Genomic DNA, 26873 nt, shown 5'->3' with positions numbered 1-26873 from the left:
GATGAGAGTAAGATTAAAGCCATTGCCGATTTGCCACCACCTACTAACTATAAAGGAGTTCAAAGATTTATGGGCCATGTTGGTTATTATCGAAGGTTTATTTTAAACTTTTCCGAGATAGCGCGTCCATTGTACAAGCTTCTTATCAAGTTTCACCAGACGGAAGAATGTCATCAATCTTATGAGTTATTAAAGAAGGCCCTAACAAGTGCTCCAATCCTGCGAACACCTGATTGGAATGTACCTTTTCATGTGCATATTGATGCATCAAACTTTGCTATTGGGTGTGTTCTAACTCAACCAGGAGAACATAAATTCGACTATCCTATTAGCTTTGCAAGTCGCCAATTAAATGATGCCGAGATGAACTACACTACTACAGAGCGCGAAGGTTTACGCAGTAAAGAAATTTCGCTATTACCTTCTTGCTACCAAGTTTGTGTTTTATGTTGATCATCAAGCATTGCTATATTTGGTAAACAAGCCGTGTTCCACAGGTCGAATTACACGATGGTTGTTAATTCTTCTTGAGTTTGACTTCACCGTTGTTGTGAGGCCTGGGAGGAAACATGTCATGGCGGATCATTTATCTCGTATCCCTAATGGCGAAGCTCCTACGGGGGTTGATGATGAATTGCCTGATACTCCTTTGTTCATTGTTGAGACAATGCCTGAATGGAGTGAAAAGATTGTTAACTTCTTAGTTAATAGTTTTCCACCCAAAAAGCTGCGAAAAGATATAGCTCGAAAATTAATCAAGGAATGCGAATCCTATTGCTTACTGGCGGGAACTCTCTATAAGAGAGGAAAAGATGATGTTCTTAGACGTTGTGCCCGCGAAGATGAGTATTTATATATTCTACAAGAGGCACACATGGGCGTAGCTGGTGGTCACTTTTCAGGAAAGTTGACTACCCGAAAGATTTTACAGTCAGGCTATTGGTGGCCCACTCTGTTTAAGGATGCATCACTTTTTGCAAAGGGATGTGATGAATGCCAACGCTTCAAGAAGCCACAAAGAAGTGATAGGATGCCTCTACATCCCATCAAGGTAACCCAACCATTTGAAAAGTGGGGCTTAGACTTTGTAGGACCGATTAGTCCGGCTGCACGTAACACGCAATCACGATATATCATTGTGGCTACCGACTATGTAACCAAATGGGTTGAAGCAAAAGCAACACGAAAGGCGGATGCAAAAACAATAGCTAAGTTCCTCTTTGAGAACATTATCACACGTTTTGGATGCCCCTTTGAACTTGTGAGTGACAATGGAACTCATTTTATAAATAAAGTAATAAAAGAACTCACATCAAACTTCATGATATCTCACCACAAGTCTACACCCTATTATCCCCAAGCAAATGGCCAAGCTAAGAGTACCAACAAAACTCTCATCTCCATTTTGACAAAGACAGTTGAGGCTCATCGCATTGATTGGGACCTAAAGCTTACATCAGCTTTATGGGCTTATCGTACTACGTATAAAGTTGCTATGAATTGCACACAGTTTAAGATGGTGTATGGCCAAGAAGCAGTTATGCCATGGGAGTTTGTCATTCCTAGTCTTCGAGTAGCTTCTCAAGAAGGTTGGGATGGTAACCCCTTAGTGGAGCGATTATATATCCTGGAAAGGCTAGATGAAGAGAGGCAATTAGCTGTGCGAAATGCCCTAGTGGAGAAGGATAGGAGAAAGAAGTGGTTTGATAGCCATTTAAAGGATAAAGACATCAAGGTTGGTGATAAAGTTCTTATGTACGGGGTACGTAATGAAAAGAAGAAATTGAAATACGTTGGTAAGGGACCATATCGAGTGTGTGAAATTACCCCGCAAGGTACCATTCGTGTGGAGACTCTAGATGGAGTTGAAACCATTGGATTCCTTAATGGGAGTAAATTCAAAAGATATTATGATCCTCTAAGCCAGGAAGAGTTGCAAGCCATCCATCAAAAGAAGGCTGCCAAGGAACAAGCAGAGCTTTAAAAAATCCAAGCAAGAGTTGAGGCTCGAGAACGACAACAACGTCTTAGACGCCAACGAGAGGCTAATCTGGGAATCACGCAAGCATTTTTCGAGGACACAGATGACGACTCATTAGAATTTGAGCCACCGCTACGATACCCAATTGAGCTAAATAGCCCCTATGGAAAAGTACTATACAATGCCTTATTAGATACGGGAGCTAAACACAATTTGTTGTCCTATGGAGTTTGGTGTCAATTAGGGAAACAGACCCTATTCCCGAGTACGATGCAAGTCAAGGGCATTAATAAAAAGAAAACTGCTATTCTTGGAGTTCTTCAAACCCCTGTTGTCTATGACAATGGAAGCATAGTGCAGAGGTTTCTAGTCATGCCCGCGGGAGCTATGGAAGGTAACGTAAACCTGGGACGCACGTGGATGTTGGCAACCAAATGCACTATTGATTGGGATACTGGTAGTGTCACGACGCGACCACGGACTCTTACCCCTATCATTCAAGCAAAGTCACCTACGTTGCAAACTCTAGCAAAGTTGAAGGATAGCCAACATTCACAAGCCAAGGTGGTTAACTCGTCTTTGCCGGCTACCCATGAACCTAGCACTTCAACACTTGTAGTTGCAGCAAGCAGTAATATTGCAAGTACTCAATTTGCACGACCTAAGAGTACATATCAATGGGTCCCCAAGGCCTTACTTCCAACTACCTCAACCCTCCCATCCATTCCAAGAAAAAATTCCCCTGGAAAACCAAGAGCGCGCTCTAGGAGAGTCAAGACCAAATCACGATGGATTCCAAAACGACTATTAGAAGCCCAAGGCTACTATGATGGAAATGAGCAAATTTGGGTACCTAAACGTAAAATGTGTCCTTCCCTATCGACAACAAACCCATATGAGTCAAACAGTGTAACGCTAAAGCCAATGGCAGACCGTGGGAAGGGAAAGATCATAGAATGCTACACACCTAGTCCAGAGCTAGTTTGGGCTCCAAGGCAAAACCAATTTATTCCACCTAGCTCAGGAAGGGGGGAGTTCCATGAAGCTTCTAGCTCCTCATGTAATACATCCATAGAGGTAAAAGCTTCTACACATCCTCCATCTATAGTAGTGGACCTCCATGAAGCTACAAAAGAATCCACACCTCCCAGTGTTCAAGAATCACCTGATGAACCACTTCAAGTTCGATCCTGGGAGAGTACCTTACCACCCTTGCAACTTGACGAGGCACCTAGGGTAATAGAAAACTACTGGCAAAAATCCTCACCTATTACCAACTGGAACAATTGGTTTCAAAGGGTGACGAGCTCATTTCAAACGGTACGATCTACCCAAGGAAGGGGGGAGTGTTTGCTGACAATCATCACTCACTCACTTTCCTATCAACCTTTCCCCCTGACCCCTTAATCTCCAATCTTAGGGAATGTATATATAAAGCCTTATACTCACAAAAACAAGATAAAAAAGTAAAAGAGCAAGAGCCATAACACAAAATCATAAAAACAAATTATGCACAAAAATACGACCCTTGTAATATTTGCACTCTAACCATCATCTATTTGCGTGTACAGATATGGCTAGTACGTTAGAGTCATCCACTCCTGCCTTGGGTGAGAGCTACCCTCGTTACTTTTCACAAATATTTCACATAGTCTTTCCAGTGCTTGCATGTGAATGGGATTTGATAGGTACGCTAGCATGTGAGAGGAATTTTGAGGAGTTAGAATGGCTGGTACGTCTCTTGACCACGTCTGATCCATACTTAGTAGAGAGCGTTTCTCCCATTGCACAAGCCTACCCTTTTGACCAAGATGACTATAGGCGTCTAGTGACCTTCTTAGTAAACATCGGCACCTATGATGAAGAAGAAAATTTACAGGACTACACGGATGGCACATATGGTCTCATGGATGATGACTTTGTTTATCTCGACGACGAGGATAGGGGTTTAGCCTTATGGTTTCCCCCCAACCTCTACAATATCCTATTCCCTTGACTCTCTAGGGGAGTGCAAATAATTAGGTTAGGGTTCCTTATGTTTTTTGTTGTGTTCAATAAGTGTTGGTACCTTTTCCCACTAATGTGCCTCCTAGAGGTATTCCTTTTGTTTCCTCGTGTGTATAGGAGCGTGTTGCTATTGATAGGATTTGGACCTTCATGGAATCTTTATCTCGACTCACTCTTCAAATCAAGCGCGACCATCAACATAAACAGGTGTTTCTTGTCCATTAGCATTGCCCCTTATCTTTTTTGCATATATGATTGTCTACTTTAATTGTGATTGGTAGGATAATATCCAGCACATTTGCTTAGTAACAAACATTTAATTCAATGTAATTTTTTGTCATAATCACTTGTCTAGGTTTAAAAATCAAGCAGTCCGACTAAGCTAGTTTGACCAAGTTAGGTGTTAGAGATCTTCTCTTAATACCATGGGGAATGCCTTCCTAATAATCAATGGTTACTTAGGTTCTTAATCCGATTTAGGCAGCATTGTGTGAAATGTACTAGGGCTTTCTAGTGGGCTTGACCCTATTGACCTTTAGCTTAAGTATTATAAAGGGAGTTTACTAGTGTGATGAGCCTGGGGAGGTGTATCAGTGTTATATGACCCCCCAAAGCTACAAAATTAAAATGATGAAAATGAACAAACAAAAAATCAAAGTGCCACATTGTAAAATCTTAAGCCGGAAGAGAAATCTCAGCTTGATTGGGTACTTCACTCACATGTATCGCCTATGGTACTAGAGCCCTAGAGGTTCCCAGTATGGGCGCTTTTCCTTGAAAAGCAAAAAACCCAAGGCATACAAAATAAGCACACACATCAAATTGAATCACTGTGAAAAGACTTTGGGGGGTCAAAGAACAGGTAATCAGTCAGGCGATGATTTCATGAGAAATTCCTTTTATCGTAGCTTTACTACAAGGTCCTCTAGGTATAGCCTCTAGTCAGCCCTCGAACGTGAAATACTCAACTCTTGCGATTAAACAACTTAATTAACCACAGAAAATTAAGAAGCTTACCCATGGTATTAATAGTCGATTTCTAGTGTCTTTCGACCGTTAAATTAGCAACCCCATACTTGTTTAATTTTTTACCTTTACATCTGTTTATGCATTTGATTACATTGCAATTTAATGCTTATTGCTGACAAATTGTTTAAAATTCTGTTACCAATCAATTGTCTTCCTAAAATTGCATATGCTTTTTAATCGCTTATGAGAATGCAATTACTGTGCAATGTTGTTTGATTTTGCAGTGACTAATGAAGGCTAAGGACATTCATCTCAAATGCTCTTCCACCTCGACGAACGAGCTTCAACTCAATAGCTTCCGAGGACGGAATCTACATCAGGAAGGGGGGCATGTTAACCCTCACGGCTCACGGACACCCCATCACCTACGACGGACGTGTATTATGTATTTGGTAGAGTCAGGTACCGGGCTTGTCGGACCAATAGGAAAAGGGTAAGAGTGATCTCCGATAAGAGACGCACTCTAACTGGGACATTCAAGGGATTGGTTGGCTAAGCATGGGCGCCCAAGTGTGAATGGGGTGAGCTCATATAAAAGCCAACTAAATCTAAAATTCACTCATTCTCTCATTTGTGCAATAGAAGAGTGCTCTTGCTCCATCTCCATCTCCATCTCCATCTTCTTCTTCTTCACCTCCTTGTGTGTGTGTGTGTGTGTATGTGAGAGAGAGAGAGAGAGCGCGCGATCGAGCATTGCGGCGGCACGACGACGGTGAAGCGGTTGAGCGCGACGTAGCGGCGTCTCCTTCTTCTTCGCGGCGAGGAATCCTCCACGGCAGGAGCATAGAGGGGTGAGTGACACACCATTGCCCTCTTTTGAGCTTACTAGTTAAGCTAGTTGTGTGCTTGGAGCCGTCTATGGCTCGCACACAGTGTTAGGCAAGGCCCTTGCTTCAACAGTGCGGCAAGGAGCGCACAGTCTCGGGTACAAGAGCAGTTAGCAGAATCAATAGCAGTCGCAGTTGTGTGTACCTCTGTCAAGCCCTTCCAAAGAGCGCGCGTACACACACACAGCTCCACCACTCCCTTCTTAAGACCCGTGTGGACCGCCGCCCTGGTTTATGGGTAAGTCTTTTATTTTTTTGACACTTGGCCACCTTGACCCTTATCCATGCCTCTAGAGGCAGTTCCCACAATCATGACCTCTAGCCGAGTATTGTGCGTATGCGCTAGCTATTTGATACTTCACAGTGTCGTGCCCTTCCGGAGAGAAAACACACACACACACACACACACACAGCTCCACCACTCCCTTCTCGAGACCCGTGTGGGCCGCCGCCCTGCTGCATGGATAAATCTTTTTTTTTTTTTTAACACTTGTATGAGATCACCAGGCTCATCCGCCAGTTCTGATTGAAGCCCAAATACATGGACACCCACTTATCTCATGGGATACAATGTGCTATTGGCCAGATACACACATCTTCACACCAGCTTCGGATTGAGACTTGTAGATACAACGAGGTACCAACAAAGGCCAAGACATGTCCCCTATGTCACATGGAGCCTGAGACAAAGTTGCACTACACATATCACTGCCCAGTTTACTATGAGTTACGAGGCCGCTTTCATTGCCTATTCAGAGGGGCCTTTGGACCACTCTCTAGAGTCATGGGGTATGAGGACTAGAGATGTCTGGGTCTCTTTTTGCTCAAGCTACGCAGACACAGAGAGAGCCTCATGAGAGGAGAGGCTAGCTAGTCTCAGCGACGGATCACAGACTTCTATAGAGCATACATTGGGCAACCGAAGGAGCAGCTACCACAGCAGAGCTCACATTCTCCTCACACCACAGGCACGCTGATTGATCGAGCGATCGAGCTAGGGAGATTCAAACAGCCACGACTACGAAGGACTACACAGCATCGACAAAGGCTGCATCAGAGGATTCGGATTACTTTGGCCCAACATGCACGATGCCCGGTCAGACTACTGGCCATGGAGGAGATTGATTAGATCTACTAACAATCGATGATGGATCTCCTATGATTTAGCTCTATTGAGAATTGTACACCCTGCTCATCTTGTACCAGTCTTTGTATCCCATTATATCCACACGCATACCCATATTGTGTTGTATTAGCCCCCAGTCACTACTTTCACCCTCCTACTCATATCCTACACATTTCCACAAGCTACTTAGTTCACATCTAGCAGTTAAGATTTAAGTCTCTCACTTTTCTTCATTTTATTTTTGTACCCAGACATTGTATTAGATCCACCAAGATTGTATCGCTTTGGTCTCATAGGTCATTTTGGCCTTGGCCATTTGAAGACGTTTAATATAACATTTCATTTCATCTCTCTCTCTCTCTCTCTCTCTCTCTCTCTCTCTCTCTCTCTCTCTCTCTCTCTCTCTCTCTCTCTCTCTCTCTCTCTCTCTCTAAGGTGCAGCGGAATGAATGTTGAACTTTGCTCACGATGAGTGCTCCGAACTGTGCTCAAGGGTTCCTTTTACTTACGGAAGGAAGAGCCTTCCGTTCCTTTAGTGAGAGAGTGCAATGGACACAAACAAAGTGAATGGACACTGTGAATGGAAGTGCATGAGACAGAGATAGAGAGAGAAGAGAAATACGACACCAGATATGTTATAAAACCCTCCTCCGAAGGCCCCACTCTCTATGGCGAGAGCGGTCTACTTATGATTGCACAAATCTCTACAATGCTTGGACTTGCCGACGATGTCGACGACGACGAGGACGACGACGAGACGGGCTGGAATCTGAAAACTCCAAGGGCTGAAATCTGCAAATCTTCTATCTGCTGAATTCTGACTCTATGTCGATGACGATGTCAATGGCGACGATGTGACGACGCGCGCTGAAAACGCAGATGCTGAAATCTGCGTTTTCCAGGCTGAAACTATAAACCTTGCAGAAACTGACCGTGCGATGAGGAACTGCTGCGGGAAGGTGAGATCTGCAAGGTTCGGGACTTGATCTGCGTGTCTAAGGGCTGAAAACTGAAAACGCTGATGGTTCTTGAGGTTCCGTCGCGATGAACTGCAGAAACGCTGAGGTTGTGCTGCAAACCAAAAACGCTAGGGCTGAAATTTTGCTGTTGTCGCCGGTTGTTTTGCAAAATGCAAAACGCTAGGCTGATCTGATGTTCTACTGCAAAAACGCTAAGGCTCTTGCTGTCTTGGGGTAGTCGAGGCTGATCTGCTGAACAAAAACGCTAGGCTAGTCTTGATCCCAAAAACGCTAGTGTGTTGCTGTCTCTTGCAAACGCTAGGTCTCTGAGGGGTCCTGCTAAGAAGGTGCCTGTTGAGCGTGGGCTCCTGCTGCCTCTTCTGCCCATTAGTGCTAGTCTAGGTTTGCTAATATACAAACTTACTCAATTTGCCCTACCTACTTTCCAACAAAAGTCACTTAAAAATAATAAGTGAAAAATGTCAAAAATAGGGAAAATAGGCTAAATGCACTGGAGACTTCCCCTGAAGGATTCTGATGGATTCTGATGGGAATGCTTATGATCATGCTCTGTGCAACCAGAGGATATGTATCTACACTAAGTGTCTGGACATGCACGGTTTGTGAACAGACTCACAAAAGTGCCAGATCACTTCTAAATCTAGACTGACTGGACTGACTGATCCCTTGTCTGTGTTGTAGCTTGTCCACGGACACATAGGGTTGAATGTGTCACGTGACATCCCATCCTTTTCAAAGTGAGGTACTGGTACCGAACTGTATGGTGTCGAGGGAGATCGCCAACAAGGTCTGGAATCCTGGAAAGGACTCTTCGTCAGCCCACTCTGATGTGTGGGTCGTGCGATACTTGAACTTCATAAAGGTCTGCAACGCTTGCTTCTTTGGGCCGCGCCGAAAACGACACAAAGTCTTTTGTGGCTCCTTCAATGCTTCAACTTTGTCTAGAGTCATGCTTCTTCCTTCTGCAAGAATCTCCATGGCTGAAAATTCATGAAACCACTTCCAACACAAAAACATTAACATACCCATTCCATGTAAAGTGACTGGAAAAAATCTAGTCTTCCTAAAAGACTGTGCATGCAATGTAGATGAACAGATAGACAGAGTGCCAAACCGTTCACCACACACACGCAAACAATGAGATCAAATCTTGTCTTTCTGATCTAAATCAATCAACTGTGGCAATTCACAACGGAAATGCCCATGCTTGGTGCTCATACTTTCATGTGCTCGTTCTACGAATGTGTCATGCCAAGGAAGAGACATGGAATGTGACTTCCTGACATACATACTTTTCAGCTTTTCATGAATAATCCACATACATTCGTGCTCATTCAAGAGTGAAACGTGCTCAACGTACAATATGTCATGCCTAGGAAAAGGGATCACAAAAAGACACTGACTAAAATACAGAAACGATCACGAATGAAACATTCGAACAATGCGTGCGTATGAATCTTGCGAACACATAATACTTCCTGTGAGGGTTCTTTGGACCTAGGCTCAAGAGCCAAGATAGGTTCTTCTTGATTGGTCGAATCTTCCTGTGTGGGTTCTTTGAACCTTGACTCGAGAGCCAAGATCGGTTCTTCGTGATGGATCGAATCTGCAATGAGGTTAGCTTCACTAGAGAAAGTAGCAACTAACACATCATCCTTTTTGTAAACAATCACATCTTCTTCATGCAACTCATCATGCTTGTGAGAAATCACAGCTTGATCATGCAAATCATCATATTTGTCCTTATCATCTAAATCATCATGCTTATCATTGTCAATCAAATCACCTTGCTTATCATTGTCATTCAAATCATCATCATGCAAATCATGTGTGTCTTGCTTGGGAGAAGAAGAGACTAAGAAAGTCTCCTTTTCCCGAATCTCTTCAATCTTCGCCTGCACATTAGAAATGAGAGAGGAAGAATGAACAACGTGCTTGCGATCCAAATCTGTTTTTCTTTCTATGTACTAGCAATCAAATTCTTTGGCCTCCAAGCGTAATTGCTCTCGCTCACGCTCCATGGTTGCCATTCTTGCTTCGTGCCACGTTGTCATCATGTCCAGCATCGTCTTGCACCAAGCTTCCATAGAATCTAGTGTAATCCTTGGCGTAGATAGGGGGAGGGTCGAAAAAACCTCCTAGTGGGGAAAATTCTTCTTCGCCTATCTTATGCTCATCACCTCCAAGCGAAATATCCATTCCGCTTCGAGTGATGACCATCCCTGAAGTCGAGGGTTCTTGTGGGTTCTTGTGATCTTGGGTTCTTAAGTTCACGAGGAACTTGAGTTCTTGGGAGTCTTGGTTCTTGGGGTTCTGGAGTTCTTGCGGGTCTTGAGGTTCTTGAGGTTCTTCTTTCGCTTGCAATCTATGTTAGAGAAGGATCTTCTCTTCACCTGAGTTCTGCTCCTTTCCGTGGACACACCCCTTGGCGGCCTTGCGCTCACACCAAGGTTGATTTTCCCACCTCACGTCGATTGGCCGGCCGCTAAGTGCACAGTCCGCTCTCAATGAGTGAAAAGAGGCACAAGGGGAAGCTGGACAAGCCCTTCTTTCTTAAGTTTCCTGTCACTCTTCAAAAACAAGATTAGAAATCGACATGCTCAAGTGAACTTGGGTTCGTGCGATCGCAAAACAAGCAAAAAAATTTCTGTGGTTCTTTCCTTGAGTGATTCAAAACACTGCCAAAGCTCTGATACCAATGTAAGGTGCAGCGGAATGAATATTGGAACTTTGCTCGAGATGAGTGCTCCGAAATGTGCTCAAGGGTTCCTTTTACTTACGGAAGGAAGAGCCTTCCGTTCCTTTAGCGAGAGAGTGCAATGGACACAAACAAAGTGAATGGACACTATGAATGGAAGTGCATGAGAATGAGAGATAGAGAGAGAAGAGAAATATGACACCAGAGACGTTGTAAAACCCTCCTGCGAAGGCCCCACTCTCTATGGCGAGAGCGGTCTTTTTATGATTGCACAAATCTCTACAATGCTTGGACTTGCCGACGATGTCGACGACGATGAGGACGACGACGAGATGGGCTGGAATCTGAAAACTCTAACGGCTGAAATCTGCAAATCTTCTATCTGCTGAATTCTGACTCTATGTCGATGACGATGTAGATGGCGACGATGCGACGACGACGCGCTGAAAACGCAGATGCTGAAATCTGTGTTTTCCGGGCTGAAACTATAAACCTTGCGGAAATTGACCGTGCGGCGAGGAACTGCTGCGGGAAGGCGAGGTCTGTGAGGTTCGAGACTTGATCTGCGGTGTCTAAGGGCTGAAAACTGAAAACGCTCATGGTTCTTAAGGTTCCATCGCGATGAACTGCAGAAACGCTGAGGTTGTGCTACAAACCAAAAACGCTAGGGCTGAAATTCTGCTACTGTCGCCGGTTGTTCTACAAAATGCAAAATGCTAGGTTGATCTGATGTTCTACTGCAAAAACGCTAAGGCTCTTGCTGTCTTGGGGTAGCCGAGGCTGATCTGTTGAACAAAAACGCTAGGCTAGTCTTGATCCCAAAAACGCTAGTGTGTTGACGTCTCTTGCAAACGCTAGGTCTCTGAGGGGTCCTGCTGAGAAGGTGCCTGTTGAGCGTGGGCTCCTGCTGCCTCTTCTGCCCATTAGTGCTAGTCTAGGTTTGCTTATATACAAACTTACTCAATTTGCCCTACCTACTTTCCAACAAAAGTCACTTAAAAATAATAAGTGAAAAATGTCAAAAATAGGGAAAATAGGCTAAATGCACTGGAAAATTCCCCTAAAGGATTCTGATAGGAATGCTTATGATCATGTTGTGTGCAACCAGAGTATATGCATCTACACTAAGTGTCTGGACATGCATGGTCTGCGAACAGACTCACAAAAGTGCAAGATCACTTCTAAATCTAGACTGATTGGACTGACTGAACCCTTGTTGTGCTGTAGCTTGTCCACGTACACATAGGGTTAGATGTGTCACATCTCTCTCTCTCTCTCTCTCTCTCTCTCTCTCTCTCTCTCTCTCTCTATATATATATATATATATATATATATATATATATATATATCAGCCCACAACCCACCACCAGCCAGTCCACGCTATATCTCCCACCTGCTTAGCCCGCCATTTTTCTCTCTCCCATTAGTCCAACCCGCAACACCCCCCCCCCCCCAAAAAAAAAAATTGCAGCTCAGCTGCCATAGAGCCCTCCCCCTCTATTGGAGTTGCTTGTTGTCTCCTTGAGATACACCCCAACATGACGCAACTTGGAATTTTCGGTGAAGTTTCCATTTACAAAAGCAATTTCAAATTGTCTCATAAAAGACAGTGCCTTGGAGATATCTCTCCGTCTTGTGTAACTGTCAACAGACTTAACATCGTTGTCACCAAATTTGAAAACTCACATGTTGTGGTGACACTTGCAATTGTCCTTTTTGAACTTGGGCTTCTCTTTAGTGTTATGTGAAGTAAGTGTTCTCTTAGAAAAGGGTTTATATACTTTATAAGAAGTGAAGGTAGTATGATCAACAGAGTATGACGGGGAAGAGATAGAGACATCTTTATTGTCATTCAGCAAAGAGAGTTCTTTTCCCTAGCTTTTGCTCTTTGTAGGCCTGTTGTTCCGATCCCGACATCCCTTGTACACTGCAGAACTCTTTCCGCGTTTTCCTTTTATAGATTGTTACCACCGGTAGTGTTTTCTTGACGCTTGTTCCTTGTTGTTTATTGAGTCCGTCCTTTCAAGTGAAGTAAAGTGTCCCTTGTGTTTGTGCAGAGTACTAGATCCGAGCTAAATCACTACAACTCTGCTTGCCAAAGAGAGCCGCGCCGAACTCCAATGCAGCAACTTAGGGGACAAGTCCAAGCCAACCTGATATTGTACCGGAGTCCCTAGGGGATCCACCTGAAGCCCTCACCTGGCGACCGGAGAGTCTTCAGGAATATGACGCAGCCTTCTGACCATGATCCTGTGCGACCGCCGTTGCCCCCACCACCACTGCCACCAGGCTACAATGGTCGAAGCCCAAATGGATACCCTTATTATCCGTACCGGGGATACACGCCTAACCAACCAAAAGATTTCAGCGATGGTGGCATGACTGTCAAATTTTTCACCTTTTCCGGGATGAAAGATCATAAGAAAACATTGCAGTTCTTACAACAATTCGACAACATCTTTGCTTTGGGGAACTATACAAAAGAATCCAAGATTTCTCGAGCAGCGAGACTTCTTAAAGGTAATGCCATGCAGTGGTGGAGTTCCATCGCAACGCAACCGCATGCTCCAAGGACCTGCCAAGCTTTCAAGATATTTGCACGTAGTTATATGACCTCTCTTTGAAGTCCGGATCTTGGCAGAACGGGGCAACTTGAAAATGCTTGCCACAGAGACCATGGACGACTATAGCCAAAGGTTTCTTGACGTCTACCTTCCGGGTCCTTCTTTAAGTTTCATTTCCTTGGAGGACCAGTGCGTGCGATACACCATTGGACTACCATCACCGTTGCAGGAATATTGTCTATGCAAGCAAGTCTCAACCATGCAAGAACTTATGGGCATTGCCACGGTCAGCTACAAACTCATGAAGGAAAAGTTGGAGTTTACCACAAAACCAACTCCGGCCACCAACCAAAACTCTCAGCAACAACGAACAAATTCTCGGGAGTCTGGTGGAACCCAATCTCAAAGTCCCCCTCTGACACAGCGTCAACGAGAAACCCTTTTACAAGAAGGCCGATGTTTTCAAACATGACATACATTCACTACATGTCCTGAGCGGGCCTCGACGTCTTTAGAGCAACCTTCTACGACAAAAAGATCCGAAGGGCCACCTCCAGTAAGAGAGCTAGACACACTATTGGACTAGTCCCTCATATCTATGGATTGTGTCGAGCATATGGCAAAGTCAATGGCTTAAAAGCCCTCATTTTCTTTGACCCCAAAGCTACAGAGAATTTCATCCATCCAGAATTCTTGAAGCAGATGCACTTTGATTATGATGCAGAGGGTAGAGAAATTGAAGCCAAGCTAGGCTAGCCATGGGGCAAACTTAAAAAGTGATACCGCTCATCGGTGCTCTTCCAATGACTATCCAAGATTATCATGGAAAAGCCGATTTCCACATTATAAAGTTGGGCAATTGACCATTCTCTTGGGCATGCCTTGGCACGACAAGAATGATCCGACTCTCCACATCCGGAACCAAACCATTACCTTGATGCAAAAGGGCAAGCCAGTCATTTTCAAAGTTCGGTTGTTAGAACAAAAACCTAAATGAAGTTTCTAGTTATTTTGCAGTCAGATGCTTTTGAACTCTATTTAAGCAACCAGAAACGCACTCGCTGCTACTGGGCCATCGCCATTGCTCCTCTCCCTTGCACTCGCTGCCCCCTCCGCGTCTTCCCATCCCTACTTACTCTTGTACAACACACCCCCCCCCCCCCCTTTTTCTGTTTTTCTTCGCCGTTTGTTGCCTCTTGCATCCGTCCGTCAAGCGTATCGTGGTTTCACTTCAGCAGGAAGACGCCCACTCTCGCCTTCTTCACCAGTAGCAGTGTCACGGGACACATCCAACCCTATGCGTCACAAGCTACAGCATGACCACGGTTCAATTTAGTCAAGTCAGTCTAGAATAGGAAGTGATCTGGCACTTTTGTGACTTTGTTCGCAGACCGAGCATGTCCAGACACTTAGATTAGATGCATATCCTCTGGTTGCACACAGCATGATCATCAGATTTCCATCAGAACCCATCAAGAGCATTTTTACAGTGCATAGACAAATTTTCCCTATTTTTGACATTTTTCACTTATTATTTTAAGTGACTTTTGTTGGAAACTAAGTAGGGCAAATTCCATAAGTTTATATATATAGAAACCTAGTGCTAGCGCTTTCTGGTAGAAGAGGCAGCAGGAGCATTGCTCACAGGCAACTTCTCAGCAGGACCCCAAGATCCCTAGCGTTTTTGCTCCACAGCAAATGGGCTAGCGTTTTTGGACAAGAACTCAAATCGGCCAACGTTTTTGCATCTGCATCAGCCTGGCGACAGAACCACAGCAGATCAGCCCCAACGTTTTTGCATCTGCATCAGCCTGGCGACAAGAACCACAACAGATCAGCCCCAGCGTTAGCAGATTCCCACCGCAGGAAGATTTTCAGCCCTAGCGTTTTTGGGTTGCAGATCAACCTCAGCGTTTTTGCAGATCTTCACGACGGAATCAGCCCTAGACTCAGCGTTTTCAGTTTTCAGCAGTCAGTACACGCAGTAGAACCCCCGAACCTCGCAGATCTCACCTTCCCGCAGCAGATCCTCGCCGGACGGTCAGATCCCACGAAGTTTGCAGATTCAGCCCAGAAAACGCAGAGTTCAGCATCTGCGTTTTCAGCGCGTCGTCGCATCGTCGCCATCGACATCGTCACCGACATAGAGTCATAATTCAGCAGATAAAGATTTGCAGATTTCAGCCCTAGCATTTTCAGATTACAGCCCATCTCGTCGTCCTCCTCATCGTCGTCGACATCGTCGGCAAGTCCAAGCATTGTAGAGATTTGTGCAATCATAAGTAGACCGCTCTCGCCATAGAGAGTGGGGCCTTCGGAGGAGGGTTTTGACAACATCTCTGGTGTCGAATTCTCTTCTCTCTCTATCTCTCAGTCTCATGCACCTTCATTCACAGTGTTCACCACTTTGTTTGTGTCCATTGCACTCTCTCACTAAAGGAACGGAAGGCTCTCCCTTCCGTAAGTAAAAGGAACCCTTGAGCACAGTTCAGAGCACTCATCTTGAGCAAAGTTCAACATTCATTCCGTTGCACCTTACATTGGCATCATAGCTTTGGCAGTGTTCTGCATCACTCAAGGAAAGAACCACAAGAACCAAAGAATTTTTTTGCTTGTTGAGGTCGCACGTTACCCAAGTCCTCTTGGGCGTGTCGATTCCTAATCGTGTTTTTGAAGAGTGACAGGAATCCCAAGAAAGAAGGGCTTGTCCAACCTGCCCTTGTTTCTCTTTTCACTCATTCAGAGCGGACCATGCACTTAGCGGCCGGCCAATCGACGTGAGGTGGGAAAAAGCAACCTTGGTGTAAGCGCAAGGCCGCCAAGGGGTGCGCCCGCGGAAAAGAGCAAAACTCGGGTGAAGAAAAGATCCTTCTCTAACACAGATTGCAAGCTAAAGAAGAACCTCAAGAACCTCAAGACCCGCAAGACCCTCAAGAACCCAAGTTCCTCGTGAACTTAAGAACCCAAGACCACAAGACCCCACAAGAACCCACGACTTCAGTGGACGGTCATCACTCGAAGCGGAATGGATACTTCGCTTGGAGGTGATGAGCATGAGAGAGGCGAAGAAGAATTTTCCCCACCAGGAGGTTTTTCCGACCTTTCCCCTTCCCCATCTACGACAAGGATTGCACTAACTCCTATGGAGGCTTTCGACAAGAGGATGATGGATAGGGAGTTAGAATGCAAAGCAAGAAAAGCAGAAAGAATGGCAACCATAGATCGTGAATCCGCAAAGAGAAGGGCAGCAATGGATCGTGAATACGAAGCAAGAATGGAAGCCATAGCGCGAGAGCACGAGCAAGCACGCCTGGAAAGACAAGCCAAATTTGATCGTGAGAACAAAACAAGACAAGCAGAATTTGATTGCAAGAACAAAGCAAGAAAAGAAAAGAGCGACCAACACATGAAAGAGTTCTTGCGACTCTTTTGTATTGTGCATGCGTAGTTTGCACAGAATCAAGAAAAGAAGACGCTCTCAGTCTCTCTTCTCCAACGCATGACACACATGATTCGCATGATTATGATAAGCATGATGATTTGAATGACAATGATAAGCATGATGATTTGAATGATAATGACAAGCATGATGAATTGCATGATGATAAGCATAATGAATTGCATGATAATGATGAGCATGATGATTTGGATGATAAGGACAAGCATGATGATTTGCATGAAGATCAAGATGTGATTTCTCACACGCATGATGATTTGCATGAAGATGATGTGATTGTTCACAAGGATGATGTGTTAGTTGATACTTTCTCTAGTGAAGCTAACCTCATTGCAGATTCGATCAATCACGAAGAACCGATCTTGACTCTCGAGCCTAGGTCCAAAGAACCCCCTCAGGAAGAACCGATCTTGGCTCTCGAGCCTAGGTCCCAAGAACCCCCACAAGAAGTATTATGTGTTCGAATGATTAGTCAGTACGCATTGTTCGAATGTTTCATTCGTGATCGTTTCATGTATTTTAGTCAGCATCTTTATGTGATCCCCTTCCAAAGGCATGCCATATTGTACGATGAGCACGATTCACTCATGAATGAGCACGGATGTATGCAGATTACTCATGAAAAGATGAAATGTTTGCACCCAAGGAATTCACATTCCATGTCTCTTCCTTGGCATGACACAGTATCAGAAAGAGTACAAGAAGGATTGAGCATCAAGCATGGACATTTCCATTGTGATTTGCACAAATTAATTGATTTATATCAAAAAGTCAAGATTCGACCCCATTGTTTGCATGTGTTTGATGAACGGTTTGGCACTCCGTCACTTTGTTCATCTGCATTACATGCACAGTTTGTTCGAAAGAATAGTATTTCTCCAGTCACTTTACATCGAACGGGTATGTTCATGTTTTTGTGTTGGAAGTGGTTTCAGGAATTTTCAGCCTCGGAGATTCTTGAAGAAGGTAGACGCATGACTCTAGACGAAGTGGAAGCATTGAAGATAACTTTGTCGCTTTCGGCGCGGCCCAAAGAAGAAGACTTTGCAGACCTTTATGAAGTTCAAGTATCGCACGACCACACATTAGAGTGGGCCGGCGAAGAGTCCTTTCCAGGATTCCGGATGCAATTGGCGATCTCCCTCGACGCCATACAGTTTTGTACCAGTATCTCACTTTGAAAAGGAGGGGATGTCACGTGACACATCCAACCCTATGTGTCCGTGGACAAGCTACACCATGACCAAGGTTCAATTCAGTCAAGTCAATCTAGAATAGGAAGTGATCTGGCACTTTTGTGACTCTGTTCGCAGACCGTGCATGTCCAGACACTTAGATTAGATACATATCCTTTGGTTGCACATAGCATGATCATCAGATTTCCATCAGAACCCATCAAAAGCATTTTTACAATGCATAGACATATTTTCCCTATTTTTGATATTTTTCACTTATTATTTTTAAGTGACTTTTGTTGAAAACTAAGTAAGGCAAATTCCATAAGTTTTTATATAGAAACCTAGCGCTAGCGCTTTCTGGCAGAAAAGGCAGCAGGAGCATTGCTCACAGGCAACTTCTCAGCAGGACCCCAAGATCCCTAGAGTTTTTGCTCCACAGCAAATGGGCTAGCGTTTTTGGACGAACTCAAATCAGCCCCAACGTTTTTGCATCTGCATCAGCCTGGCGACAGAACCACAACAGATCAGCCCCAGCGTTAGCAGATTCCCACCGCAGGAAGATTTTCAGCCCTAGCGTTTTTGGGTTGCAGATCAACCTCAGCGTTTTTGCAGATCTCCGCGACGGAATCAGCCCTAGACTCAGCGTTTTCAGTTTTCAGCAGTCAGTACCCGCACTAGAACCCCCGAACCTCGCAGATCTCACCTTCCCGCAGCAGATCCTCGCCACACGGTCAGATCCCGCGAAGTTTGCAGATTCCGCCCGGAAAACGCAGATTTCAGCATCTGCGTTTTCAGCGCATCGTCATCGCATCGTCGCCATCGACATCGTCACCGACATAGAGTCATAATTCAGCAGATAAAGATTTGCAGATTTCAGCCCTAGCATTTTCAGATTGCAACCCGTCTCGTCGTCCTCCTCATCGTCGTCGACATCGTCAGCAAGTCCAAGCATTGTAGAGATTTGTGCAATCATAAGTAGACCGCTCTCGCCATAGAGAGTGGGGCCTTCGGAGGAGGGTTTTGACAACATCTCTGGTGTCGTATTCTCTTCTCTCTCTATCTCTCAGTCTCATGCACCTTCATTCACAGTGTTCACCATTTTGTTTGTGTCCATTGCACTCTCTCACTAAAGGAACGGAAGGCTCTCCCTTCCGTAAGTAAAAGGAACCCTTGAGCATAGTTCAGAGCACTCATCTTGAGCAAAGTTCAACATTCATTCCGTTGCACCTAACAAGCAAACACAGATGGAAGCTCGTGCTCCGACACAAAGGGACTCTGTTGAAGCCCCTGCGCCCAACCCCACCGAGCCCATCCGACTTGCTCTGTCGCCAGCAAAGCAAGCGAGCCTTGCAACAGAGGAGGAGCGCCTTCAGGCCACCTCTGTCATCTGCAAGATTATCGGCAATCGTCCCAATCGTGGAGAGGTACGTGACCTTCTACAGGCCCGCCTTTTAGAAGAGGTGGGAAAGATCATTGACATCCAGCTTCTCACGCAAGGATACTATCAGATAGAGTTTGAGACTCCCGAGATGGCTACCAGGGTCATCTCAATGAGACCGTTGGCCATCCGAGCGGTCAAAGCTCATTTCCGATAGTGACGCCATGGCCTGGCGGATGTTCTTGTCGAGGAGGCAAACTTGCTTATTTCGGTCTGCTTCCCTGGCTTGCAGAGGGAGTACCTACCGCTTCTTTCCAGGATTGGTTCTGAGATAGGAACAGTCTTGGAGACCCCACGAAGAGCAGCTTCAATTGCAACTAAGGCTGTCAGTGTGCCTTTAGTACGCATCTAAGAGGGTGGAGTATTCGGGACTCCTGAACCAATGCTTCATTTGCAGGCAGATGGGCTACTTAGCAAAGGCCTGTCCTCGCAGGAGATCTCAACCCACAACGCATGCGCAGCCTTCCAAGGCTGATCATGCCCAGCACACGTACCCACGACACATAGGCTGGTGGACCGTGGTTCCTTGACAGAGGCCAGTGATCAGACAGCTGACGGTTTGTCACAAAAATACGGAAGCGTAAACTGACTTTCAATTATACTTCAAATACTCAAGAGAATTGAAGAGAGAGAGAGAGAGAGAGAGAGAGAGAAAGCTTGACACTTCATTGGGTACCTGAAGATGGGTTGGTCCCCCGCATAAAGAGATTATCTTTATTACTAAGTGAGAATCTTTACAAGCACAAGAACGCAGCATAAGCCCGTTCTCTATTCTTTCTTTTCTGCTTCTGACTGAGAGAGTGTGAAAGCTACTCTATGAATACTAAGAGGATTTTTCCTCTGCTATGAGATTTTGGAAAGCTCTCGGAAGGGAGAGCCTTCCGTTCCTTTAGTGAGAGAGTGCAATGAACACAAACAAAGTGGTGAACACTCTGAATGAAGGTGCTAAAACTGAGAGATAGAGAGAGAAGAATTCGACACCAAAATGTTGTCAAACCCTCCTCCAAAGGCCCCACTCTCTATGGCGAGAGCGGTCTACTATTGATTGCACAAATCTCTACAATGCAATGGACTTGTCGACGACGATGAGGACGACGACGAGATGGGCTGAAATCTGAAAAAGCTAATGGCTGAAATCTGCAAATCTTTATGCAGCGGATGTGAATGTTGAACTTTGCTCAAGATGAGTGCTCCGAACTGAGCTCAAGGGTTCCTTTTACTTACAGAAGGGAGAGCCTTCCGTTCCTTTAGTGAGAGAGTGCAATGAACACAAACATAGTGAACACTCTGAATGAAGGTACTGAAATTGAGAGATGGAGAGAGAAGAATACGACACCAGAATGTTGTCAAACCCTTCTCCAAAGGCCCCACTCTCTATGGCGAGAGCGGTCTACTATTGATTGCACAAATCTCTACAATGCAATGGACTTGCCGACGATGTCCACGACAATGAGGATGACGACAAGACGGGCTGAAATCTGAAAACGCTAATGGCTGAAATCTGCAAATCTTTATCTGCTGAATTCTGCCTCTATGTCAATGACGACGGCGATGACAACGATGCGACGACGACACATTGAAAACGCAGATTTCGGCATCTACGTTTCCTGGGCTGAATCTGCAAACACGACCGTGCACCGAGGATCTGCTGCGGGAAGGTGAGATCTGCAAGGTTAAGGACTTCTACTGCGGGATCTGACTACTACAAACTGAAAACGTTGATGCTTCTGGGGGTTCTGTCGCAAGGGAACTGCAAAACGCTGAGCTGATTTGCTGCTCCAAAAACGCTAGGTCTGATTGGGGGTCTCATGCAGAAACGCTAGGTATCTGCTGAGTCTACTGTCGCTAGGGAATCTACAAATGCAAAATGCTGGCTGATCTGCAATGCTGAAAACGTTGGGCTTTGTCTTGGCTGAAAACACTAGGTTTTGCCGCGGGGGAAGGAGGGGGGGGGGGGGGGGGTTCTCTTGCTGAGAAGGTGCACTGCTTGATATTTGGTCCCTGCTGCCTCTTCTGCCAGGAAGTGCTAGCGCTAGGTTTACTAATATACTCACTTGGCCAAATTGCCCTACCCAGTTTCCCAGCAAAAGTCACTTGAAAATAATAATTGAAAAATGGCTAAAATAGAGAAAATAGGTATGTGCACTGTAAAAATGCTCTTGATGGGTTCTAATGGTAATCTGATGATCATGTTGTGTGCAACCAGAGGATATGCATCTACTCTAAGTGCCTGGACATGCACGGTTTGCGAACAGTCTCACAAAAGTGCCAGAACGCTCCTAATCTAGGCTGACTGAACTGAACTGAACCCTTTTCATGAAGTAGCTTGTCCACAAACACATAGGGTTAGATGTGCACGTGACAGAAACAACATCCATCTAACAAAACCGGCCACCCGAAAAAAGGCAACAAAGGAAAAAATTATTTGAATGGTCACCATCCTTGCAGTCAGTGCAAAGGTCTTGTCATAGTCCACACCAGTTTTCTGAGAGAAGCCCTTAGCAACTAGCCTTGCCTTGTGCTTGTCCAAAGAACCACTAGATTCGTACTTGGTCATGTAGACCCATTTGATATAAATCACTTTCCGCTTGGCAAGCCACAGAACCAACTCCCAAGTGTTGTTGTTCTTGATGGAATCAAGTTCTTTCTGCATGGCCAACTTCCACTCCGGTTGTGAAAGCGCCTCCTCAACTGTCAGAGGATCTCTGTCCTTGATCATTGTAGACATCAAAGCATAGTTCACCTATATAAAGTCCCATCTGTCTCAACAAGTCAAAGTCATTGACAGAGCACTAGGAGATCACACTCTTGAAGGAAGGAATCCACCAAGAGGCTCCCTGACGAGACGCATGCCCATGTAGTACAACAATTAGTATATTTAGCAAAACAACAAAGACAAAGGCCGACGGATGGCAGGATTGATTTGGAAGCTTTGCATAGTTATTTGAGCACCTTGAATCCCCCTGCTAACCCCGTTATGCCACCCCATCCTTCCCAGATTTCCTCCTCTGATCCTCCCCGAAATTACCCAACTACTTTTTCACAATAGAACTCCAAAGATGTCTCTCAGTTTCTGGGAGGCATTTTCAAGAACATGGCTTCACGAGAGCGACCACGTGTGGTTTCCAAAGTACCACTACAAATCCCTACTGCACCCTTCCCCCACCAACAACTGCACCCACTTATGTAGCGGATGGGCACCATCACCATTATTATTATTACTCAGCACCTCCGATGGCACAATCAGGTCCAAAACCTTTCAAGGATGGCGATGCTACAGTTAAATTTTTCACCTTCTCAGGCATCTAAGATTCCCACAATGCTCTCAAGTTTTTACAATAGTTTGACGTCCAGTTCAGTAACGGGAATTTTATAGCAGAACCCAAGTTGCTACGAGTCACTTCTTTTCTCAAAGATAGTGATTTGACATTGTGGGCTACCCTAACCAACAAACCACACAGTCCAAAGACCTGGCATGACTTCAAGTTTGCTTTCTACCCAAGCTTTTTTTATGAGACGTTCAAAGTAGATATAACTGCAACATGGTTTGATTTCACGATGTACCCTTCGAATGCTCTTCAACTTTGCAACCAAAGATTTTGGGATGCCTGCCTGCCAATTTCCACCTTTTGACATACTTTTGCAGAATAGATTTAGAAGTACATTGTGGGTCTACCTTTTCCATTGTGACATTACTGTATAGGAAAAGTGGTATCAAATATGCGACACCTTACGTCACAGAGAGCTAGTAACACATAACCTCTGTAACCACTGGCTACACATGAGACCGAACCTTTTCTCTGGACATATCATGTCACGTGCACACTTCACTTGCGCCACATGGACATGCTTATGCTACAGACCAATGTCGGTCTTAGCTTAGGACCTAGTCACAATTAGGCAAGTCATAGTTGCATACGCTCTCTTGCACAGTACAACATTTCAGCATAAAGGCATATGAGCAGTCACTTAAGTCATTTATTAATAAGTGACTTTTGACATGACATTTATTAAAAGCAAGTAGGAAAAATGGCTAAAAGACCTATTAAAGAAGCCCTTTGGGTGCCAATAGAAGGCAGAAGAGGCAGAGGAAGAAGCAAGACCCACAGATGCGCCTCATCTCAGTAGTACCCAACGGTATTGGATCTCAGCCCCTCAGCGTTTTGGCATCCAGAGCCTCAGCTTTTTCAGCATACATCCCTAGCCTTGTCGCAATCGCCGTCTTCGCCGCAACTCCATCAGCGTTTTTCAGTTTTCAGCCTTAAACCATCAGCGTTTTCAGTTTTCAGCCATCGTTGTCCTCGGCGATAGCATATCAACCCCCAGCCTCGTCCTCCTCCTCCTCCTCGCAGCACCAAGCATCTCCAGCAGTCTCCATTAGAACCTCAGCAACACCGCAGCACAAGTACCCCTCGTCGTCGTCGACGCAATACCCCAGCATCTAGCACCCCTTGTGTTTTGGCTTGGCTCCTGCCTAGCTTAGCGTAGGATCTTCACGACCTCCATGTCCTTAGCACCCAAGTACCTTCAATATTCAAAGTACCCACAGTACCAAGTACCTTCCATACTCAAAGTACCCCACAGTACCAAGTACCCACAATACCTAGCACTTAACCTCTCAGGTACGAAGCATACTTAGCAGTACCTCTCAGTATCTTCCGCGGTACCCTTCAGTTTCTCAGCATTACCAAGCATCTGCATCAAGTACCCATTAGCATCTCAACATTAAGAATCATTGTATCAGTATTGTGCAAGTAATAAAGCAAGTACTTGCTCTGGCAACAGAGCAAGGGGCCCCTTGAGGATGGTTGGGACCCGAAATGCCATGTTGTCTCTCTATGTGTCTCTCTCATTCATTGCGTTTAGTTTAGATTCTTTTTTCAAGTGAAGTAAAGTAGCCTTGTGTTTGTGTGGAATATTTAATCCAAGCTAAATCCTTAAACACTTTTGCTACACCTGACATATCATCAATAAGCTGATCAACAATAAACAATGCTCAAAACAATATGAAGTGTGCAAAGAAATCCTTATTCATCCTATCCGCTTTGGATATCCATGTTGAGACTGAAGCATGAGAGGCGAATTCGGATTTCTCAATCTGAATGTGATTGTCTCTCTAGTGTCAACCTCGAGCTCTCCCAGGAACTCATCTCCTGGAAACTCCCATAGTTGGCGGCGTATGCAACTCAAACGTTCCCGTAACTTTCGCTTACTGAGGAACAAGGATCGTCCCCTCTCTGCAGCTATCTATGTACGAGCCTCGAAAGACGCAATGATGCATGTAACAAGATGGGATGTGAGGTCAGTAGAACTAGTGCGTGTCCAAGCATCCTGAATCAACTGAGACTCTCTCTCTCTCTCTCTCTCTCTCTCTCTCTCTCTCTCTCTCTCTCTCTCTCTCTCTCTCTCTCTCTCTCTCTCTCTCTCTCTCTCTCTCTCTCTCTCTCTCTCTGTGTGAGTTCAAGCTTGGCAGCCGCTTTGGAATCGGTAAGCGTACTTACATGGAACGTTCACAAAGTGATCCTAAGGTCCTTCTAGGAAGGGGGGAGCTACACGGTTAGCGATGTATCATCTCTCAGCAAATTCCTCAAAGGTGACCTAAACTACATGCCTAAGAAACATAAACACTAATGGGCGGGGATTTCACACAAAGATTGGGATGTAAGTATTGTGGATGGTAACAGCATCTTAAAAATTGCCCACATCTACAAAGGAGTCACTAGATTAGAGCCACAATCTTCTCAATAGCCTCAATATAAAAGCCCGCAAGCTCAAAACCATACTACATCATCAACAAAAGATCTTTGAGGAGCAAGAAATTCTAAGGAGATTCCAAAGTGTGGACATTGTGACATTAAACATGTGTTTTTGGAATGCCCCTTTAGTAGGCTTGTTGAAGGAAAATGCGAAAGGTGTGGAATTGAACATATGTTCTTGGAGTGTCTGCAAATCAAGGTTGAAGCAGCTCAAGGGACTAGGACAGACCTCAAGGTCCACGATAAGTAGCTACAGGAAAGTTTACAAGAAGTTTAAGTTTGTAGATTCCTTCTGTTGCACTTTGCAACTAGTGATCAACCAAAGAAGTTCTTCAAGATAGTAAAATGCTGACCTTCAAGTGTTACATATCTCTTGGCTAAAAAAGGAAATCTTTGGGGTCGAAAACACACGTTAATCAGGCAAGATGGCTAATTATCTAGCACATTGGATGCACTGTCAAACCCAATAGCAAAGCAATCCAAAAAGCACTTAAGCAACAAATAACAAAAACTACCTCAAGCCCATACTTAAGGCCCACTCCAGTAAGGGTTAATCCAAGACCAATCAGAAGGACGTCCTTTCTTGTGTACCCAAAAGGTGGCTGGAAAGACAGAGAAAAGAGAGAAGATTAATGAAGCAATCGTGCGTGTGTGTGTGTGTGTGTGTGGAGAACAACCTTCTCATCAGCACTTCCATTGCTGTCGCTCCTGATGCAGAGAGCAGAGGCCTTTCTGTGATTGTGCAAGTAATTGAGCGATCTCCTTGTGAGTAGAGATGCTGAGGAGCAACCGACAAGGAAGGTGCCCTGGAAACCAGAGAGCTTAGTGGGGCTTCTCGATAAACATGGCGCGAGCGGCGGGGCCAAGCAAACACACGGTGCAGTCCCCATGCTCGACTACTGATCAGCTAGCTCTTAGGGTGGGTTCAGACGGGGCGGCGGTAGTACAATGCATTTTCCTGTTCCGCCACCCATAGAATTCACACAAAGCGGAGGGAGGGTGAGCAGTTTGAGTGGTCAACACCAAATCAATGGCTGGAATTGCACCAATCTCCTACGTGGCTGAAGATGTGCAGCTTTCGGGTGGAAGTACCTCATTTCCGAGGGTGGGAGGGTCGCTCATGAAATGGTGGGTCCGGAAATACCTTTGCTTTTTGCCAGCCAATGAGATGTTGCCATGGAGGAGGCACGCCCCTTTCTCTCTCTCTTCCGCCGCCCCGTCTGAACCCAGCCTTAGAACTGTCATTCTGCCATTTTGCCAAATATACATTATATGGGTAAATATCAAGCTAAGGACGATGTCACACTGGAACACCCGACCGCCTTCGTTTCGTGGGTAGCCGGCCCATGTTGGTGTCACACTGCATTTACTACTGTTATTATGCACATCTTTTTTTCAGAGAATCCTCTTCAGGATGCTAGCAGCCACGTTACTCATCGGCTGCCGGGTAACGTCCGAAAAGAGCGGGAGGCATTTCCCCTCTATTTTCCTTTAGCCAAATGGTGAACGTCCAAGTTACAATTTGAGAAAGAGAGTTCGAAATGTTTGAGATGCATTCGCGCACTACTTTTGGAAGATGGCCGCGCCCATGACGCTTGGGCATGGCCGCCTACTACCCGTCCTAGCGTGACGCTTGGGCATGGCCGCCTACTGCCCATCCTAGTGTGACACGTGCCTAAATGACACACCACCTTCAAGAAGAAATATGCAAATTGACACCTCTATGGTCATGCTGGAATTTGCAACCCTTCCTTTGAGAGTTACCCTACCTTCACATGCATGACAAAAAATTTGAAGCTCTTCCCAACGGTGGCCATGTTGCACAACAAGCC

The 26873-nt window shown here is 45.2% G+C and overlaps 1 protein-coding gene across 1 annotated transcript in view; it reads right to left on the bottom strand.

Annotated features, from left to right (window-relative positions):
- The window catches only part of LOC147464417 (uncharacterized), a 57327-nt gene extending 31314 nt beyond the window's left edge, over positions 1–26013 (bottom strand). The window contains exons 1-2 of the mRNA XM_086514813.1: positions 25719–26013; positions 25557–25643 (exon numbers count right to left, since the gene is read on the bottom strand). Of these exons, the coding sequence (XP_086370939.1) occupies positions 25557–25643; positions 25719–25931 (300 nt within the window). The 5' untranslated portion in view covers positions 25932–26013. The remainder of the gene's footprint in view (positions 1–25556; positions 25644–25718) is intronic.
- Between the last annotated feature and the right edge of the window lie 860 nt (positions 26014–26873).

Source organism: Adiantum capillus-veneris, chromosome 1 (genome assembly GCF_014529385.1).
Source record: "Adiantum capillus-veneris isolate H3 chromosome 1, ASM1452938v2, whole genome shotgun sequence".
NCBI classification, from domain to species: Eukaryota; Viridiplantae; Streptophyta; class Polypodiopsida; order Polypodiales; family Pteridaceae; genus Adiantum; species Adiantum capillus-veneris.
The sequence above is the reverse complement of the archived record's forward strand: the minus strand, read 5'-3'. Positions and strand labels throughout refer to the sequence as shown.